General features: G+C 37.4%; 1 protein-coding gene across 3 annotated transcripts in view; it reads right to left on the bottom strand.

Moving 5' to 3' along the window:
* KSR2 (kinase suppressor of ras 2) overlaps positions 1-23,701 on the bottom strand; it is a 2,556,886-nt gene that overhangs the window by 355,548 nt on the left and 2,177,637 nt on the right. For all 3 annotated transcript variants that reach the window (XM_044068294.1, XM_044068293.1, XM_044068295.1), the window contains one exon: positions 8,501-8,634. In XM_044068294.1, coding sequence (XP_043924229.1) covers positions 8,501-8,634 — 134 coding nt within the window. The remainder of the gene's footprint in view (positions 1-8,500; positions 8,635-23,701) is intronic.

The following is a 23,701-nucleotide window of genomic DNA, read 5'->3' on the forward strand; positions in this document are numbered from 1 at the left end:
TCCTGAGATATTAGGGCAAAATTACTTCCTATATTTTATGTAATAGTTGCATAAAACAGTTATTCTGTACCAGAAACATATAAATGTTCTAAGAAACAGAATAAGCGAATAAAATGCTACAAGAATAAGCTTTTATTTATGCAAAAAAGTAAAGTTCTGTCCCTTGTACTGGCCGTGGATATGTTTTGACCTGCAAAATCTGATGTTTGTACCACAATTGTCCCACTTTGGGCATTTGAAAAGGTGGCAACCCTACCTTAGTTTTATAACCTGAAATTTTCTAGATAATGTTAGTAAAATGCTATTAACATGTAATGTGAAACCATTTTTCAAAATAGTTATTTGGAGGTAAATATATGATAAACAATAATGAGTTATATGTAATGCCACATAAACAAACTTAAATGTGTTAATTTTTGGCCATTGAAATGTTATTTGTATTTATTTTAATGCAAAATGAAACACACTAGCAAACCTATAGTCAGCAGCATTTTCTTTACAAGAGGAGTAACAAATTGTGGTACTGGAGACAGTCTTGATGTGGCTGGCTCAGTAACACTGCATGCATTAACAGTGTACCCTTGCACTCAGGGTGACTAGTGAGCAGAAAAGGAAGTGTGCATATTACACTGGATATCAGGCTCCAGGTGTCTAAATAAATTAACACCTATTCTAATGCGTAACAAGTGAGCCGCATAAGTGGAAATGAAGTAATCACTGATGAGATTGTAGGAAAGTTTAGTGTAGAACATTGTGAAGTGTGATATGAGTAGTGGCAGCCCAAGTGGTTTGAGTGGGCACTGCAGAACAGTGTCAGTGAGAGATCCGTACTAACAGTAGCTGTGTACTTTCATTTGTATGGTATGATTGCACAGTTGACTTGCAAAACTAAACCAGAACATAATGTCAAAGGACCAAACATATCTGCAGGCAGACAATCAAACAGAACTACGTAGGTGGTCAAGAAAATATCATGGGGATATAACTATAACACTCAATTATAACAAAAAGTCATCACTAAGTGGAATGGAATAGAGAATGATCTGACAGAAAAGAATCTTGTGGACATTGTGGTTTAGGTTAGCACATCAAGCAATGTCACTATATTGAATAAGAAATACATAACAGTAAAAAGCAAGAAAAGATCCAGTGATCGAAAGTCTACATTAGCAACATTACTGCATCTGGCGGTTTGAGGACTCTCTGGATGTCATTTTCACTCTTTCAGTTTAGGTAAGTGACATGGTCGACAGACCACGATGCTTTGCCACAGATGGCCTGTACCTGTCACCCCTGGGATTCCGGATACTGGCTAAGGCTCTTGCTGCCCCTATAGTGCCTTTTTTAGGCAAGGTTCAAATAACAAATTCACCACCATAACAGGAACAGGCAAGCAAAAACTGAGGGTAATGCTACTCAATGCTAGAAGTCTAAATCTCAAAATGCACTCACTTGAGGCACTCCTTAAAATGGAGAACATCGATATCTGTGCAGTGACTGAGACCTGGTTCAAGGCTCCAGAGAGCACCCCTGCACTATCAAGCTATAACTCAAACCACACTTTTCGGCCATGTAACCTGGACCGAAACACCAAAAGGCGGAGGTGTGTCCATATTCATTAAGGATATCCACACCTCCAGGCTAGTTGCTCAGCACAATGCATCCGAGGTTATCCAAGTGCAACTAACTCTGGGCAAAACTGCAATCCAAATTGTAGCTTGCTACAGATCCCCCACCATGACCCAGGATTCCCACTCCTCTTTCTTGATGTACTGGAAAATATTAGGGTTCAACCAAACACCCTAATAATGGGTGACTTCAACTACCCCACCATTAACTGGAAAAACTACTCGTGTACCAATTCCTTAGCTCAACGCTTTCTGGAATTCATAAACTCCAATGCCCTGGATCAACTTTTCCACACCCCCACCAGGGGCAACAATATCCTAGACCTAGTCATTACCAACATGAGTGACCGGTGTTCCACACCTGAAGTCAACTCCTCATTGGTCCGATCCAACCATAAGCTAATCACCCTTGATATCCACATCCCGCCCCACCCCCCATTAAGGAAACCACAGTAAAAAATTACTCCAAAGCCAACTTCATGCTTCTTAAGACAGAAGTGGTGAACTTCATGACACCCATGCAGATGGACAATACAGTTACAACTGCTGAATCCTACACAAATGCACTCTATAAGCACTTACAGGAGTGCATGTATCGTGCTATCCCAAACAGAACCAAGACGCTATCCTCCAAAAAAAGGAAGCCAATCTGGAAGTCCCCTGCCATAAACAAACTGTACAACAGAAGGAAGAAACTGTTGCAAAAGAAAGTAAAATCCCATGAGTGGAGGAGCTCCCTGGTCAGCCTCAGTAAGAAGCTAAGAAGCTGATATCCCCTTATAAGATCCTCCACAGCTAGCTACGAAAACAAAATCACCACTAATTCCAAGGACAACCACAAAGCATTCTATAGCTATGTCAAGAATCACGATGGCAACACCCAGATCTGCTCTGAGTTACAGCACAACGGCACAAAAATTACAGAACCAACTGATATTGCCAACATCCTGGCAGATAGGTTCAGTGCAAACTTTACACCCCCCTCACCCCCTAAAGGGCTCATATCTATACGGGAAGAATGCAGAGTCCTTGTAATCACAACTACACAGGTAAAAGCTGCACTTTCTAAAGCCAAAAACACAGCATCCATGGGACCGGACAACATCCCAGGCTGTGTTTTATATGAACTGGCTCCCCACTTAAGCACCATGTTCAATAATGGCCTTGCATCAGGCTTTGTGCCCACTGAGTGGCGCAGAGCAACAGTTATCCCACTCCACAAAGGGGGAGCCATCACTGATCCTGGGAACTATCGACCTATTAGCCTGAAGAGCCTGGTCTGCAAGGCCATGGAACGTATCATCATGGAACTCATAAACAAAGACAATGGTAACCTCCAAACTCTGGATCCCACCCAGTTCAGGTTTGTGAAAGGCAGAGCATACCTCCTGAACATGATTGACTTCTTTGAGGCAGTCACCAAAGCCAAAGATGAGGGTAAGGTGGTTCACACAGCCTATCTTGACCTCGCCAAGGCTTTCGACACCATCTCCCATTCTGGAATTAGAGCTAAACTCACTAAACTAGGTATAAATCCCTACATGCCAAGTAACAAAAATCCACAACCAGAGAAGTAAGACAGCAGCAAAATAGTGTATCAGAAAAAACATCAAATTTTTAGTATTAGAACAAGTTGAGCCAGACGCAAGGGGTGGTGACTGGGAATCCACACTTGAATACCGCGAGTTATTATGGCAGTTAAGGTTGGATGCAGGAAGACCACCCGGGCTCAACGGGACCATTAGCATTAAACCAGTCACAATTACTGCACACATTATTTAGCAGGCCATTTACTATCTGATGTTATTCTTTGAACCTACAAATGCTTATTTATGTATTGATTTATTTATTCACCCAGTTATTTTATGTATGTACCTATTTATTCCTTTTTAATGGGGTTACATGCATCACCTACCCCAACCACTATTTTTACCTTTCTAGCCTACATTTTGTTCATGACTAATAAATTAACATTGTTTTTTTTAACAATAATATGCTTATTTGCAGAACCCATGCAAATTAATTTTCATGAGGAAAGATTTTAATATTTTAAATATATATATTTGCCTTAGGTAATTTGGGTGTATTGATTTTTTAGTTTATTTATTATTAACAATGTTGCATAGATAACAGGACAACATATTTGTTTTTAACTTAACTTATTAAATTCATGAAATGCATTATTGTTCAATTCCTAGCTTGGGAAGCATTTTTAGACGCAAGTCAGTTTTTAATATACTCATACTTATACTAAAAAAAATTTTTTAGAAGGTTCCTTTAAATGTTTTAATTTAACAACGTGCATTTTTAATTAATGTCATGATTGACACAATATAAAAGATGTATTGCTAAATGAGATGGCATTACTTGAAAAAGCTCAGAATTGTCTGAGTGAAAGCGCTTGTGTCATTTTGGTATGTGGACTGTTTAAATAAAGGACGTTTTTTCTGATACACTATTTTGCTGCTGTCTTACTTCTCTGGTTGTGGATTTTGGTTACTTGGCTTGGAGATAAATCCCTACATGACAAGATGGGTTGCTAACTGGGTCACTGACAGAACCCACACTGTAAAAGTTGCAGACTCCAATTCTGACCTCAAAGCAGTGACAAGTGGAGTACCACAAGGTTCCGTTCTGGGACCTCTCCTGTTTGGTATCTACTTCTCTGAAGTGCAGGCTAACACAGAAGGCCTCTGGCTAATGAAGTTCACAGATGACTGCAAACTAGGAGCCATAGTCAAGTCCCCAAATGATGTGGACATCCTACAGATGCCTGGTGTCAGAGCCATGGCCTCAAGCTCAATGCCAAAAAGTGCAGTGTCATCCCCTTTGGTAAAAACTCTGTACCCATGAACTACCACAAAGGCAGCAATCCACTAAACACCGAATGCGTGATAAGAGACCTTGGGACCCAGGTGGACAGTAGTCTCTCCTTTGATAGTCACATCGCCACAGTAGTCAGGAAGTCTTTCTACGTGGCACACCTCATCATAAAAGGGATCTCATCCAGGAAAAAGAGGTCACTGTTCCCCTCTACTCCACACTCATTAGACCCATTATAGAATACAACGCCCCTTTCTGAATGTACCTCACAAGGCATCTGCAGCAGCTGGAAAGGCCACAGAAGTACCTCACAAAGAGGATTACTGGCCTCAAACAAATGCCCTACACTGACCGCATCAAAAAACTCCAGCTTTACTCCGTAGCATATCACCTACTCCGAGGTGATCTCTGCCTAACATATAAAGCTATGCAAAACCCAGAGCTGTTGGACATGCTACACCTAAAGAAATCCCAATCCCTCCGAGCTACACGCTCTAGGGACCTAAACCTTGTCACCACAATAAACAGGACATGCTGGAGGGATAGATTCCTGTCCCAGAGACTTCCCATACTCTGGAACAGGCTACCCATCTATGTCAAGCAAAGTTCTTCATTAGCACTCTTCAAGAAAAATCTTGATGAGTGGATGGGAAATAGGAAATACACCGCGGGATCACTTCTGTGTCTCTGCTCGACAGTGGTACAGGAAAATAACTTTCTTGGGTGGCATAAGCCAGGGAACCTTGTTGGCTAGGCTTACGTAGGCCCTTGGGCCGATAGCCTAGTACCTACCTATGAACCTATGAACCTAAGTAATAACTCGAGGATATTTGCAGAATTTTTATTTTATATTTATAAAGATATATATATATATATATATATATATATATATATATATATATATATATATATATATAGTTAGAATGTTTTGTGACTGCTGAACATACGCACCAATCCTCCTTAACCCAGTTCAAAAAAAGCCTCAAACTACACTTACAACAGCATTGGCAGTGTCCCTGCTTAAACCCCAACTAATCACCACCCGCTGTTCCTGCAAACTCTCCCTAAGCATTTCAATCATATACTCTAATAAGTGTATGAATTCCTGAAGGGACTTAGCCCATAACTGAGTGTATTATTGTCTGAAATTGAAGCCGCATGATTTTGATGTTGTCTACTACGTTTTATCTATGTTTGTAACCCTACTGAAAACTGCATATTATACTTATCTCTAAATGTTTCTATTGTTCCTAATGTAATTGTACTCTGCTTTCTGGTGCTTTTCTCCCCGGGCATCCGCTAAAAATGGACATATATCCAGTCGGACATTCCTGGTAAGCAAATGTAAAATAAATAAATAAATAAAATAAATCTTGTGTGTTTTAAGTTTTTTAGTGGCAGAATGCCTATAAAAGTGAGGGCATGTAGCTTAGAATTCTCAGAGCTTTTCAGTCAGCTAAACTAATTGTATTAGCTAGTAAATTGCTAGTTGGTATTAGTACAAAGCAAAGATGCCTTCAAGAGGAAGTTTAGAAAGCACGCCCCTCATTCAAATGTCATAAAGCAGGGCTCTGGCTGAAGGTATAAGATTCGTGGATTTGACAACACATTTAGGGAATATTTGGATGTAGCCTGAAACCAAATCAGGTGAAGAACTTTTGTTGTTTTTTGATGTGGAAAGGACGTAAAGACTGGGAGGCCTTGCAGCTATGATAACAAGAGAAACAGCCTGTGAGTGGAGAAAATGTTCATGGGACTGCTGTTCTAAACTACAAAATACTATAAAATGCTGCCGTTCACAGTGTGAGAATACTATGGAAAACTAAGTGGGCTATTTTATTCCATTTTTAGGAGGGCAATAGGCCTGTGACTTTTGGTCTTTAATGAAGTTGTGCTTCTAATGTGTTTCTAGACACTCTCTCTCACTCTAATATATATATATATATATATATATATATATATATATATATATATACACATATACACACACACATGTATATATATATATATATATATATATATATATATATATATATATATGTATATACACATATGCATATACGCTCACATATATACATATACACACACTTGCATGCATGCAAACATACACAATACCACATGCAAATAATGGATTTAATATTCTACAAGAAAATGTTTACAAGTATTTGTTTCTTACTGTTATAAGGTGCAATGGTTCACACTGTCATTTCACACAGCTTGGCACATCATTGTGATTTTTTTTTGCTTGAGTGCATTCTTTTCCCATGCAACATGTCCATGTGGGTTTTCATTGGAGTTTGTAACTTCTTCCAAATGCAAAAGACAGGTTTAGTAGTAGGTCATCTGGTAAGCTTGAAAATCACCCGCAGGTACGTGTGTGTGTGTGTGTGTGTGTGTGTGTGGAGGGGGGGGGGGTCTGCATAATGAAACTGTTCATTCTCTGATTGACTGGCATCTCATTTAAGACTATTTGCATGCCTTACATCTGTGTTCTGACAGAAATGGCTCCAGCTCTCCCATAAAAATGCATTGATAAATATATAAATGCTACTGATGCTCTCATTGCAGCAGCAAATAACATTATGGCTAAAATTCTTTTATGTAATTAACCCGAACTACTCTGTTATTGCTTACATTTCTGACTTTTTATGAAATATTTTGTATTTCACATGGGCTGAGACAGAAATTGGACATTATTGATCAGTATGCTAGCCTGGCAAACATAAATAAAATAAAATAAAATCAAGTAGCTTGCTCAATTAGGAGAAGGGGAGGAGAGCTAAGATTGAAGCTCATTACATATTAAATTTATTTAATTACTGCTATCCAGGAATATGACTGTTGCTTACATTTTCTGTAGTCATTTTGCTCCAGGTTACAAACAGTTCTAAACATTCCTCAGTGGGGACAAGAATGGCTGAAGGTTACAACTAGATACATCTTCATTCCTTACGTGAGACTAATATACATGCACACAGATGGGTCGTATGCTTCATTATCATAGAATGCCTCAGCAGCTGAATACCTCATCCTCTACATTTGTATCTTTGTCTTATTTCCAACCCACTTCCATCAGGTGGCAATGAACTTTCTGGCAGTCATAGGACTATTGTGCTGTATCAGTAAACATTCCCTCATTCTTCCTCTGCCATAATGCCGGGAGATCATACTTTGTATCTAGCTCTAGGATTGTTACAATGAATGAAACATTCACTCTATCTCTGCGCTTTGTCAATGGGCCATCTTAGTGCAGTAATAACTGACATTTCTACAGAATGTGATTCAACATCATTCAGACTATGTATATTATATTCCTTTCATTTCTTCTTTGCATCAAATCATGGCCTGCCTCACTCAGTGCTCCCATTTAGAATGCCAAAAGAAGTTCCCCCAAAGATTAGACAACTAAAGTTAAACACTAGGCATAAGTTCTAAAAGGGTTGGATACCAACTTAGACACCACTCAAAATGGGGAAAAGGAAATGCTCTACCCTCCACATCTGTGTATCTTCAGAGTTAGAGTAATTAAGTAATGGGTTCTAGGAGTACAGAGGCTTGGCCTCTTCAAAAAATTAATGGCTTACATGTACTGCTTGAGTTTTGTAGTACTTGACTTTATGCCATTAAAACACATAAGACTTGTGAGCTTTACATAACACAGTGCATTATTTAAATGGAAAACCTCAATGATTCATCAGTTTGCATTTATAAGATTATCCTGTACAGAGCCAAACCCTTCCTTGACTAAAATATTTTTATTTTCAAACACTCACAAAATTAACACACAATACAAAAAAATTAAAGTTCATAGCTGTGCATAATTAATTTGCTATAGGATATAATATCTTCTTATCATGAAGGTTCTGCATATACACATTTTCATTAGGATAGTCTAAAGTAGAAAGAGGGTTAAGTGACTTGCCTGGAGACAGGTAAAGTATTATTTAGACCAAATAAGATTTACAACTAAGGTCAATACTGTACAACTAAATTACAGTCTTCCTGCTTATATTGTATTCAGTCTGTTTAGCTTGCAAAGATTGACATACCTGCCAGCCTGTAGAACTCCAGAAATGGTGAAGAGCCCAAAATCTGTAATGACGATTTTCCCATTATCATAAAATATATTTTTGGATTTCAAATCTTTGTGCAAAACTCCTTTTGCATGCAGGTAACCCATGCCCTGTGAAAACAGAGGTAAAAGAAAACAAAACTTAGCAAATAAATGTGCAAATTAGTCATTTAGTCAATTTAGTTAAATAGCAGATTAAAGCCAATGAGTATATGCAACCTGCATCTGGAACTGAGTTTATTTATAAAGTTGGACACACGCAGTCTGCTATGGTATGTAACCATCTGGCAAGATATATATATATATATATATATATATATATATATATATATATACACACACACACACACACACACACACACACACATGTATATATGGGTCTATTTTATTTCATTGAAAGTTAATTTCACTGAATTTGAATTCACTCTGACCAAATCGCTGAAAGCTCAAATTACTGAAGTCTCATTTCACCAAATCTCATTTTACTGAAGTGAAGTACTGGCACTGTGTAGTGTACTGTTGTTGTTGTCGTGTCTTTCGGCTTTTCCCGGTTAGGGGTCACCACAGCGGAACTCTGGTCCGCTAATGATTGGCAGTAGATTTTTACATGCCGAGTTGCCGGCCCTGAAGCACAACCTTCAACAAAGGTATGCCCATTCATGCATGTCTCCACACAGAAGACGCTCTAGCTGAGAATCGAACAGGACAACATCTCACTGTGAGGCGACAATGCTACCGCAGCACCAAAATGTGTAGTGTACTGTAAGGCAAGTAAAAGGTATATGCCCTTTTCCCCACTGTAGTGCGATCCTGGAGTTAGTACATATAGTTAGTGGGGGTGTTGGGGGGTGTAGGCCCCCACTTAGTTTGGGTTTATTGTCTTCTGGAAAGAGTTAGTCATCGGTGTTGTAAGTATGCATGTCTACGGTTTAAAATGTATTGTTTCTAAGCTTTCTGTGAAATATAATACAAAATCAAACTAGGTGGGGGACTATGCCCCCCACACCTCCCACTGTGAGGGATGTGCCCCCCACCCCACCAACTAAATATACTAACTTCCCGACTGAACATTGGGGAAAAGGGCATATACCTTTTACTTGCTTTACAGTACTTTACACAATGCCAGTACTTCACTTCAGTGAAATGAGTTTTCAGTAATTTGGACTTTCAGCGATTTGGTCAGGGCGAATTCAAATTCAGTGAAATGAGCTGTCAATGAAACAAAGTAAACTCATATATATATATATATATATATATATATATGTATATATATATATATATATATATATATATATATATATATATATGTGTGTGTGTGTGTGTGAGTGTGTGTCAATCGAACTGTTTAAATGGAGATGGATGTATAGCGTGGAACGGTATATTTATCGTTTCCTTGCTGTTATGCGATCTCAGAGTTGGTATATTTAATTAGGAGGGGGTGTGGTGGGTGTAGGGGGGCTTGCCCCCTGCAAAATCTTAAAAAAGATTTTTTTTGTTTTTATTTACTTATTTATTTTTGTATTTCAATTTCGGAATTTAACAAGTTTGATCACATGGGCTCAACCATAAGCAATTCAAACCTGTGAAAGTTTGAAACTTGGAAGTAGACCACACATATATATATATATATATATATATATATATATATATATATATATATATATATATATATATATATATATATATAGGGTCTACATTAGAACGACGAAAACGTAAAGTCTCGAACGCTCACATGAGCGAATAATCATAAACCCGAAAGTGGTATTTTGGGATTGCAGTACAGTGAAGATAGTAATATTTGCCCTTTCCTCACTGTAGTGTGATCTCAGAGTAGGAATATATATTTAGCAGAGGGGGGTGGGGGGCTGCCAATTTTGAGATTGTGATTATTCGCTCATGTGAGCGTTTCTGAGTTTGTGTGTTCGGTTTTATGATATAGACCCTATAAATATAGGGTCCCTATTAATTAATTGAACTTTTAAAAGTTTGAATGTCATATGATCGACCCCATATGATTGGACTTTAAAAAGTTTGAAGGTGAAAAGCAATGGCTCCATACGGTAAAGAATGGGAACATTTCCCTTTTCTGCACTGAAGTGCAATCTCAGAGTTGGTATATTTAAGTAGCAGGGGTGCAGGGGGACTTGCCTCCCCCCCACTCAGAGCATTGAGGTAAGTTTTTTTTTATTTTTTATTATATTTTTGATGTTTCAAACTTCGCTCATTTGTTGTCGAACATATGAGGTTTAAAGTTTTGAAACTTCGAATATATAATATGGACCCTATACATACACACATACACAAACACACACACTTTTTTGGGGGGGGGGGAGGCTGGCCTTGAAAGTTTTTAGATAGCACCTAATAAACAGTACAAGGTTTAATCAAAATGTAGAAGGTACAGTGTAATGTGGCTTGGAATTCCAAGTCAATCAAAATACCATCAGCATTCCATGTGTTAGGCTTTGTGACTACTCCCTTCTACTGACAGGATGTCATTGCTAGATACTGCCCCTTCATTTTAACAAAAGTACACAGACAAAAACCACATCAAGCCATAATGGTTATTTTCTTCTGCTCTTCAAAACAAAATCACCTTAAGAATTTAATTCCACATCACGCCAAACTCTCTATTCATTGGTGATTTAAACTTTTCTGTGAAGTAATCACTTACAGTCATATTTTAGCTGCAGTTCTACTACTAAAACAATAAAACAAAAAGCCTGCATATCCTAAACACACACACACACACACACACACACACATATATATATATATATATATATATATATATATATATATATATATATCTATATATATATATGTGCATGCGTGCAAAATTAACATACATTTCCTTACATACTATAAAAAGTTTACTACATACATACTAAATTACTAATTGTATCTACCAGTTAATAAATATGTACTAAATGAATAAGCCCATAAAATGGATTTATGGTTAAAAAAACAAAAGAAAAAAGATGTATCAAACAGGAGGTAATAAAACTTTGAATTCAGCATTGCACAAGGTTGACTTTAACAAAAAACACATCAATGCATATCTAAATGTACTACCTCCAAGATCCCACAACCTTGGAGGTAAAGAGAAATTTAATTTTCAGTGCAGATACATAATTTCTCTAAATACATTACACACCAACTGAATGGTTTTGGTTTCCATCACGGATGGGACTATATGCATGCCTTTACACATCAAGTACTGACAGCCAAGACAACAGTCGTCCTGGGAAACAGAACACCGTAACCGTGCAGACTCAAAGGCTGTTGAATATAACATATCTTTGAAAAATTCAGTGATCCCCTTCAAGGAAAGACTAAAGACCCTGTATAAGAAAGCAACCATGGCAAGGGAGTATCTTCTTCTGCATACACTTGAACATAAAGGAGGATATAGTATAGATAGTAAATTTCAGCATGCCATTGCACATAACAATCACCTATGTCTATACCTGTATAATATCAGCATTAAGCACACTTACACATTCACACTTGCTGCATGAAAAATATGTGTAGCACAGTACCAGCTGTAGTGGCATCCTGCTTGTTATTGTGTTAAATGTCTGCCATGCTGTCTTACTTGTGAAAGGTGCTTGGCACTAACTGCAGAGCTTCAGTATGCCACACAAATACTGCCACAGCCATTAATTATTCCAGTGCCAAGTACCCCTTCAAAAAACTGTCATTATATTGCTTCTTGACAAAATGCCCCATGGTTTCCTACTCAGGCTCTTATTTGATTAAACATATCAGTTGTTTAAAACAAACAACAATTCCTATTTAGCATTCCAGAAATATATACTAATTTAATAAATTAATATACCAATGCATATATATATATATATATATATATATATATATATATATATATATATATATATATATATATATATATATATATATATATATAAAGCTTCTATGGCCATATCTGCCTAGATGTGCATTTTAAATGGCCATGGCTAATTTATTGTGCCATTTTCTCAAAAAAGACTATATGCACCAGTTTCTTAAAATTTCTAAAATATCCAATTCTTATGTTTGACCACTGATTTCATTATCACATTGTTTCAATAATATTCACTTCTTCTTAAAGTGGATTATCACTGCTACATACTCTGAAAATGTGTTGATTGTCAACTTATCCATTCTGTCTGCTGGAGACTCTCCCAGTTATATAACCCAGTTTCACTTACTTTGCTGCAGACTTTTTATAGTATCTGGGATTTAATAATCACCATCCTCCCAAGTCATTATCATACTCCACAAGTATAAGGGTCATGAACCCCATATATCTGTGCACTGATCTTTTTTTTTTTTTTTGAGAATGTGTATCTCCACTGTGCATTAAGTTATCTTTCTTTGCTGTTTAATAAAAACATCAAACTTTAGGCGAACTTTCTATGTTTCTTTCTGCACTGTCTTCTATCTGGTCTTATGCTCCTTCTGTTATGTCCACTGACTACCAACGCTTGATGTAATCTCCAAATAAGGGTCCAATACTACTCAATGGAATTATTCAGAGAAAATGTAATCACTAAATTATTTTGACAACTCTTTCATTTATACAGTGCTACCTAAACAAGAACACTGAGTACGGGAGGAGACCACCACATATTGCCAACTGCAAGACTGCAGTACCTTTATTTAGGCTACATTAAGCAAAAAAATCCTTTCAAATATCAAAAAATGTTCAGCAAAACATATTTGGACAGGATATAGTACTTTTATTCATGTCTGTCTTGACCAGCAGACCATTTTTGGAAGTAGAGAACAGATAACTCAAAAAGAAGCCCTTGGCAAAGGATAGGACAAACTCTCCATAACCATCATACAGGAGGTTTTCCTCTTACACACCCTTATGTAATATAGCATCTACCAAGGGCATATGCACTCAGGTGATGTAACACCTTTGTGATGAAATGGCCTGTCAAGTAAATAAGCTTCAAAAAATTCACAGTTACAATTCAGACGATCATTTTGCTGAATCTGTCAGTGGATAACCTCCAGGTTCCTCTTTCACTTAGCAACTGCTGTCCTCCACACCAATATATTAAAATACATGTCTAAGCATAATTCCTGGTGAGGTTTCAAGAGTAATTGCTAACTTTGCTACTACATAACAGCCTGTCACTCTCCTCTGAGTCTGGCCCCATAGTTAATGTTTTACACACCAGTACAAGTAAGTCAGTGAAATATTATTGCATGTATAGAACTTATCCTAAATTGAGCTGTCCTGCTACAATTATTTTTATATTTCCAAGTCTTGATGCATTTCTACAGTTTGTGGTCCACAAAAAAGAACATAATTTAGTTGATCTTCCATTTATTATGCTGTCTGAATGAGCACAAAATTCTCTTCTGGTCCATTTTACTATTTTACATTTTTATTAAAAACTCACCTACAAATTATAGCAGTTGCCAGTCTAGCTGTATACAGTTGACATAATTCTGTTCCACTCCAGCAACTCCTTTCAAACTCTAGAACACCAGCACCAACTACAAGGTCACTTCAACTCATGTTCTGTGTGGATTACTAACAAAACTCCTTATGCCTTAACTCATCCAAGACCAAATACATGATCTTTGTGACAATACCCAGACTTGCCAAGCTCACAAACCACCTACATATCAAAACTGTGAACAATACTTCTATTGAGAAAGTCATCTCCTTTACATAACTGGGTTTATGGCTGGACTCATCCTTCACCTTTAAAGTACATATGAGAAAACTAGACAGAAGGAAAATTACCTTCTGTTCTTGGCAGGACAATATCCAACATTATATCATATTCTGCCTGATCTGCCATAAGTAAAGAGGTCCTTTTCTCATGGCTAGAATATGGTCTGCTATTTATTACTGCTGTCTCAGAAAAGAACAAGAATGCCACCCAAACCCTTTTAAACAAAATATTTAGATTTATCACTCTATCGCCCAAGAACACCAAAGTCTAACAATCATAAATGCCTGTCAGATATACGGGTCTATATTATAAGACCGAACGTTCACAACCGCAAACTCCTAAACAGCGACACATAAACGCCGAACTCCGAAAATAGCGAAGGATGTAAACATCGAAATCCAGAAAGCCGAACGCATTTCCAACTACAACAGTGCCATACAGGTAAGCAAAACCTATATAAACAAACTTCATTAAACACACTTTTGCAGGGGGGCAAGCCCCCCTGCACACCACCCTACTTAAATATACCAACTCCAAGATCGCACTACAGTGGGGAAAAGGATATATTTCTTCTTCTCCATGAGCACTCTGCTGGCCACGGAAGTACGTTCGGCATTCTGGATTTTGATGTTGACATCCTTCGCTATTTTTGGAGTTTGGCATTTATGTGTCGCTGTTTAGGTGTTTGAATGGGGACAGCACGCAGCTTGCAGTCGTCTGCAGACTTGGTCAGCCATAGCCCACTGTTTTTTTCCTGCACATCAGAAAAGTATATTTCAAACAACAGAGGCCCCAAGACAGATTTCTGGAGTACGCCATTTGTTACGGGATTACTGCTTTAAATGGCTTCCCCTATTTTGATTAGGTGGGTTCTATCAGTGATCCAGTTTGCTGCCCATATGGTAACATATGGATTGATGACTAGTTGACAGAGTTAATCTATTATACTCGAGTCGGGAATAGCATCAAAGGCTTTAGCCAGGTCAAGATAGGCAGTGTGCACTGTCTTCCCCTTGTCCATGGTCTTGCTGACCATCCCAAAGAAGTTGACCAAGTTTTAACAGGTGTGACCTCTCCTTGATGAAACCAAACTGTGTGGGATCAAGTGTTTGGAGGTTTCCAATGTCCTTGTTAATGAAGTCCATGATAATCTGTTCCATGGCCTTGCTGATCAGGCTAGTTAGGCTGATGGGTCTATAATTTCCTGGATCAGTGGACACTCCACCTTTGTGCAAAGGGATGACAGTGGCTGTCCTCCACTCAGCTGGGATGAAGCCAGTAATCAGGCTTTGGTTGAATAGGGTGCCTAATGGTGTTGCAAGTTCCTCCCTGAGTTCATATAGGGTGCAGCCTGAGATGTTATCGGGTCCCATGGAGGCTGTATATTTTGACCAAACAACGGAAATTAAACAAAGAAAAACAAAACCATTAATAACCAAGGTCTAAAAGACTGTCACGGTCTGTTGAAAACTTGATTTGCAACAGTAAAAGTACTCGGAGCATTTCCGCAAAACAACAAAATTTATTCAGCACACAAAATCCATAAACTTAAAATAAGCACTTTCATCCCTTATGTCCATGGGACTTCATCACAGTAACAGAACTATGATCCACTACAGTTTGAAACCTCAATAGCCCGCAAAATACACTGTATCTCCGAAATTTAAAGTGACAGTACAATTAAAACAAAAACTGCTGTCTAAGTAACAAGTCTCATACGTAAAACATTCTATAAAAACATATCTCATAAATGTTAACTATAATAAAATAATATGATGTAGTTAAATATAATGTAATGTAAATAAAGTAAAATAAAATAGTCTTTCAAGCAGTAAAACCGTTTGATATGTGGAGTTATATAAAATACATTAATGCCACTTAATATGTTAATGCCCTTAACTTGAGAAAATAGGACAAAGAAATAAAATCATTAAGTCCATTGGGACCTGTGGCATTGGTCCTAATCTGCCATTCAGCCTCTTTACATTTTAGCTGAGCCTGTAGTTTTTGCCTTTGAGGGGGCAGTGATGACTTGCTCCCTAGAGATAAGGGGAGGGGGGCAGGTGATGAGAATGTTCTGATTTACTGAAGGGCAACAGAGGGTGAAGTTTTTGCTGAACCTGTCTGCCAGCAGGTTGGCTATATGTACAGCATTTGTGCATGTGGTGTCCTTGACCATCAGTTCTGAGCAGATATGAGTGCATCCTTTGAGATTGCAGGCAGATGTGAAGGAGTATACCTTTATGTTAAGCAGTCGGTTCCACCTGTCTGATGGAGTAAGAAAAGCTAAGTAATGCCAAATGAGTAAATTATTTCTATTTCATTATAGTAACCAGATAAGCCCAATGTTAGTATATGTACATTTTTTCCTGAAGTTCATGCCAAGCATAACTAAGTTGCCAGTGAAGTTGGATGCAATTGAGAAAAAGTTTCCTAGACTTAGAGATAGTACCTTTAAATTGATCTGTTTCAAGCAACTGTTTAGGATGGCACCGACTCATAACGGGGCAACAGAACATGTTATTTACTACAGTAGTTAGAAGAATAAATGGGGATGATATTACCAAAGACAACAGCATGTTTTCAAAAATTGGGGCATAGAAATTGAAAGAGGTGTTCAACATGTTAAGTACCAACCTCTTTGAGTAAATATAACTGCAATAGTTTGAGGAAAAAACCCACTGTTCCATGCCTTATTTAAACAGATACAGTAAAGGAAGGAAAACATCACAGGACCATCATTACTTTTATCAAAGTACATAAAGAATGGACATAAAATATAACTACATTCCTGATAAACACAGAAACAGCTATCAAAATAGTGTAATATATGATTTAAATTAAAAGTACTCAGGTGTTATCAGCCATTCCAGTGGACTCTGCTCCTGTACGTGTATGCAACACTTATATGAAACGTCCTTGTACTCATAAAACAACATAAGTGACCCAATTGCAATTAAGAACATGGTCTTACATGCTCTGAGCAAAGTTATACTCTGAGCCTACTGTCTAGCCTTGCAAAGAGTTTAACATATGCATGTCTATATCTCCTTCTAATCTGCATACAGACTATAGCCTTGAAATAACCAAAACATGTATAGACAGACAACCAATGAAGCATTTAGGAATTTGAATCTGAATGCTGCTAAATTTGATATCATTATTACAAGTAAAGATGATTGTATGATCAAGTTCAAAATATATCAGCATTTTTTTCTTATTTTTAGTTCTTGGCTTCATTAGATTCAGAAGACTCAAATAAAAATGTCACTTTTTATATTTCTGAAAAAATATATCTGTATTCTGTCAACTTCTTACTAAAAAGAAGAAATCTATGCCACAGAGTTGTAATATAAAAAATGCATTGCGAAAACATTTATCCATTCTCTAATAATTACTTTATCCTATTCGGTGGAGCTAGAGTGTATCCCAGCATTCAATGAATATAAGACAGCGAACTAATCCTGAGGAGGACACCATTCCTTTGCAGGGTAATCACCCATGCTTACCTACGAGCAGATTAGCAGACTGCTAATTCATTTAAAACATGATTTTGCAATTTGAAAGAAATTGGAGCATCATGCAGAAACCTACACAGACACAAGTAGGATGTTCAGACTCCACACAGAAGGCATCCCAGAACAGGTAAATTCAAATATTTATGACTTTGTAAAATGTATTCTATGTGAAACTATTTATTTGTTTTACATCATTTATGATAAGACTTCAATTCCTATATCTTTATTAGGCAGGCAACCTAGGTCACCATATTGAGCCTAACCATGGAACACATAGAGTTGAGTGGGAAGATTTGCCACCCTACTCAATGAGGGCCATAACTGTTTACCTCATGAGTAAAACAGTGAGTACCCACCACTTCTGAGGGTAGAACTTGAAGACAAATGTATTCTACTATATAACTTGAAAGATGAGCTTGCTTGATAAGTAGGTGATGCTTTGGGGGATGACCCTCTCTCTTTCCAAGAGGTCTTGTCTATTTTGTAATGTAGGCTGAGGTCTCTGAAATGAGTGCTTTTAGTGTTAATGTTACTTCTGAAGTGGAGGACATATAGTAAGGCAGGAACATTCATACCTAGAAGGGAAAACAGAGATAATCAAGTAGAAGCCAGTAAGACACACAAAAATTGACAGGGTTATTAGTATCTTTGAAAAGATACGGGTGCTGTCACTTTTTAGTTAGGAAACATTGTGGCTTTTCTAGGTGGGTAAGGTATTCAGAGTACTATGTTCCAAATGATGCACCTTCTTCTACAATTAGCCTGATGGAACAGAGGGGGATTATGACATCCTTCGACCGGGAGGATATACCCTTAGTAAAAAAAAAAAAAAACTGGGCAAGTTAGAAGGATTTCTTAACTATAACTCTTCTTCTTTTTTCGGCTTTGATTTCTTAACTATAACTGATTATTAATAATAGACTTAGATATCTAATGACTAGTTGATATTAATCAATGTTCCATTTACATGGTAATCAGCAGGATAGACTTGTTTCCCAAAGGTAACGATACTAGACTTTTGGTATTAAGTTTAAGCCTATGGTCAGTACAGAAAGTACTGGTTCTAACAAGCCCATATTGGAGGATATAACTGAGTGTGTGTGTGTGTGTGTGTGTGTGTGTGTGTGTGTGTGGACTAAGAAATAGTACCCAATTTACAGTCATCCACAAAGTTGTTTATCCATATACTGTTGACATCTGCTCACATTGGGGAAGTAGATTCTTAAGAAGAGAGGACCCAGGACACTGCCATGGATGCCACTAATGATGTGCCTTTTAGATGAGAAGGTACCACCAACATTGCTGTCTGCATTTCTTTTTAAAGGAAGTTTGCAAAATAATGGCTGATATAAGGGTTTATGTTTAGACTTGGGACTTTGTCAATAATGCCATTATGGAGAATCATATCAAAGACTTTACTAAGATCCAGATAAACAGTAACAAACAGAATAGCATTTTCTTTCACATCTGTGACATTTTCAAAACATTAACCAAATTAAGGACACAGAACTGGAGTGTTAACCTACTTTAACAATACTCTCACCACTATCCAGGACATTATTTACCCTTTTGTATAGGGAAGACTTGGGGAAGGTATGCCCATGGCTTTCATAAGATATTAAAAAGCTCTGGAAGCAGGACTTTACTGGCTCATCCTGGAAACGACATCAGATTGGCACTAACCTGCAACAAAATTACCTCAACTTAAAGAAAAAAAATTCTGCCAAAGTCCTTTATTTAAGAAGCAAACAAAAAAAAAACAATTCTGGAAAGAGATAAAGCATCTCACATGACAGCTTTCCAACTTATTTCACCCTCTCATGGCACCAAGCAATATTTCAGTAATACTATAGAAGCAGATACATCTTTCATCTCCTCCATCTGCAACATCACAAACTCCTTTTCTCAGACTATACTGCAGCCTTCCACTTCGGAGAGATATCTTCTAATCAAACAAGAAACCTTTTAAAAAACTACAGCAATCTTCTGCTGGAATCATTAAACTCCACCCTTCTTTCCTTAGATCGACAGCATATACTATTGTAAATCCTCTTACTTATGCATACAGTTTGTGTTTTACACTGGTATTTTAACTCTGTTTTTAAATGTTCCATTATTAATCCTGTGCCTAAGGAGAATACCCCTAAATTACTCAAAGTCTTTTGCCCTTTATCCGCCCTCTATCTTCTGTCTAAAATTTTTAAAAAACTTTCTGCAAACAACTTCTTAAACACACATCCAGCTGCCCTCTATCTTCTGTCTAAAATTTTTAAAAAACTTTCTGCAAACAACTTCTTAAACACACAACCAGCTTGGTTAAATACTATCTAAAAGGATGCAGTCTGGTTTTAGACAGGATGCTTGCCACGACCTGTAAATGAAGACCCATTACAGATTCATAATGTAGAGAAGAACAGTTGTGAAATAGATTTAGTATTGGATATTGACTTATTATATGTAAATTTATGCTCCAGGATATGTGGCTTTTCTAGCTATGATTTAAAGTGTACACATTTTTTTTTATTTTGTAAGTGTCATTCATAAATTACAACACTTTCTGCTCTAGAATGTGATCATACCTCTCAACCTCTTAGCACAAGAAATCTGGACAAAGCCTAAAATAATGTGGGGACAATGGCCCAAAAATGGGGACAGATTTTAAATATTGCTCTTATAAACTTAGAAATTTGCTAGAATAACAGGATTTCTGTTTGCATGCATTTCTTGAAAGATGAGAAAGCTGAAACTAAAATTGATGCCATTATTTAGTGACTTCAGTCCTCAGTGATTTGCCAGAAAGCCACTCATTTTTTGAGGAACAAACCAAAATATCTGGACATTTTGCAAAAATATGGTATGTATGTGATTTATCTAGCAGTTGCAAGGGATTTATAATGTTTTTATGACTCTCAGCTTATCAGACACCTTTCCAGTTCTGCAGTCCCTATCCAAACTAAATATAATGAAAAATTTGAAAATAAGCCCCCGTGGTGGAATATCCATTATAAATAAGCTATATAACAAGAGCAAGACATTACTTATTGCTCTTTAGATGCACACGTAAAACTAGTAAAGAGCTTATGGGTATGATTAGGCAGCTCAAAGCTGAAATAAGTGCAGAATAGTTACTGAAATCAAAAGTAACTAAAAGTCTTTCTTTAATGATGTCAGGATGCTAACTTATAGCCAGGAAACTTCACAGCTATTCTACAATAATACTACCCACTCTCACCCAAAAGTATAGCATAGCTGACAAATTTAGTGCAAATTGCACACCTCTCACAGTTAAAACTATCCCAGAGTCCATATTCCAGGCTACTCCCTATGATTACTCTAATTATATGTAATTATAATATATATATATATATATATATATATATATATATATATATATATATATAAAGTAATTATAATTATATATTGTCTTATGAGCACTATAATCATATATAACTGCATATTCTGTCAGCCCATTCGAAAGCTGAGAAGATTTCATGCAAGGACCCTGATAACCTATCAGGTGTATTGATTATCTAAACTCCTACTTAATGTCTTTAAGCATTATACTGGTTACATTACTGAAGCCGGAAAAACAACCATTTTATATCATTACACACGAGTGATCTATCCACTGACCCTGGCAACAACAGGCACAATAGATGCACTAGCCTTTCATGTAGTATATAACCTTAGACCTCATTAATCTGGACATTGGAAATCCCTAAACCCAGATTCTCATCAATTTGGCTTTGCCAAAGGCAGGTTCTACCACATTTATTCTAATCACTTTCTTTGAAATAGTCACTGAAGCAGTGAATAACAGGTGTGCAGTATGTGCAATTCATCTGGATCTGACAAAGGTCCTATTCCACATACAAGTTTTATACAGGACATGAAACATTAATATAAATCTATACGTTGTCTGGTGAATAGCTAACTGGTTGTTTGATAGAAACCAAGTAGTTGGAGTTTTAGGTGACTATTTCGTTTGCAAAACAGATGGCTCCTCAAATACCTGTTCAAGGGATCTAAACCTCCATCAGAAAATAAATAAGACACTTGGGCATGATAGAGTCATATCCCAATGCATCCCTCACCTCTGGAACAAACTTCTACTACAAGTCCAGTAGAGTAGCACCCTTGTCACATTAAAGGTAAACATAGATAACTGCATAGCCAGCCTCAAATTCTCCCATGTTCCATGTTGTGTTGCCCTCCTCAGGTCTGAAATGCATTTTTGAAAAAGCTTTATTGATGAGTCTTGCAATGGTCTTTATGTTGCTTAATACTTAACTGTGATCCCTACCAAAACTACAGATGACATTAATACTTACCCATGAAGTTATAAAACCACCCAAAACTACAAGCAGCATTAGGTGGGTATTTTTTCTTTTTGCAGGGTATCGAGCCTCTGTGTCCCCAACCCCCTTAATTTTATATTCTAATTCCACGGTTGCACAATCATGAGTTTTTTTTCCTGAAAGGATGAAGAAACAGCTCACACAACTACAATATCACATTGCAGTCATATAACGTGACACCATTCCAGGGCATCCATATTCATATGAAATGAGTCCCCCTGTTCAGATTACAGAGACAGACAAAAGAATTCACTAAATGGTAGGACTCGCTTCAAATGTCATTGTTCTCTGGGTTATTTATGTGATAGAAAACAGTAACTTTATATCATATAAAAATATAAATCTTTTTTCAGTATCATTTGATTAGCAGACTCACTGTAGTCACTTTTATAAAATGCTATGACTTACTTCTCAAGTGTAACTTCTGTTCAGTGTTGAGTTGTGACTGTTGTCTTGTGTCTTTAGTCTGTTAAATTTTCTGCAGTTGCAACAAATTGGCTTAAATCCCAAATTCAAGTTTCATCTACTGCCCACAACCATATACATACACCTCTAATTTCATAAAAGCATATCAATGGACTACAAAAATGACCCTTTACTGTTGCCATAAGTTCTCGGTTTTGTGGCATAGCATGATGAAGCTCTAAGTGTTGGCCTAACTGAGGTGTGTTTGATTAGCAGCACTGGTATTAGAGGCACTGGCAGGGACAGGATGTGAGGGGAGGCTGTCACAGGCTCACCCATCCTGGAATAAGGAAGGCAGGCAGTCTGACCAACTGCATTGGTGAAACCTAATGTCAGTCAAGTGATCACTAAGGCTAGCAAGGTTCAGGTGCCAGCAGTGCCCTGCTTAGTCAGAAAGGTCCGCACATGTGGTAGCAGGCATACACTTTCTGTGGGGCAGCAAAAGCGGAGCTGCAGCCACGTATACAGAATGCAGTTAGGAGTCTGTCCCACTTCGTACTGAATGATTCTCACTCACTCACTCACTCTCTAATGAGTTGCATCAGACACACAGAGTGACTCTGTGGACAGCCACTGCTATCCCCAGGATTTTCCATGCAAAGTGGGAAACAGAGGTAAGTTGCCTGATCTTGCTTCAGTACCATACACTCAGCACTCATACCTACAGACAGTCTCCAGTACAATTAAGGCATGTCTCTAGAATGTGGGAGGAAATCAGAGCACCCAGAGAAAACTAATGTGAACACAGGAAGTATAATGCATACAAATGTGTGTTGGAAGACTTGTGTTATGGCCAGTGTGTGTCTAATGACTGTGCAGGCATATAAAGTGGAAAACATATGCAATATATACATAACGTATGCATAAGCATTATTAATGTGATACACATGAACACAATTAGTGGTGAGCACTATGTCACACACTACCTGTGAAGTAAGGCAATAACACTTGTGCAATTCATTCTTCTTTTAGGGCTATATGATGGCCATCATTGTGATACAGAAGCACAGACATGTATACATAAGTGTCGCTCTTCTTATGTAAATTAAGAAGACGTTGAGGCTTGGGTGTTCATTTAAGTAGTTTATTGCATACAAATACATCAGGATGGATGGCAGGAACATGAAAGTTAAACTAT

The sequence above is a fragment of the Protopterus annectens genome, chromosome 4.part0 (assembly GCF_019279795.1).
Source record: "Protopterus annectens isolate FY-2018-M chromosome 4.part0, PAN1.0, whole genome shotgun sequence".
Lineage (NCBI taxonomy): Eukaryota > Metazoa > Chordata > Ceratodontiformes > Protopteridae > Protopterus > Protopterus annectens.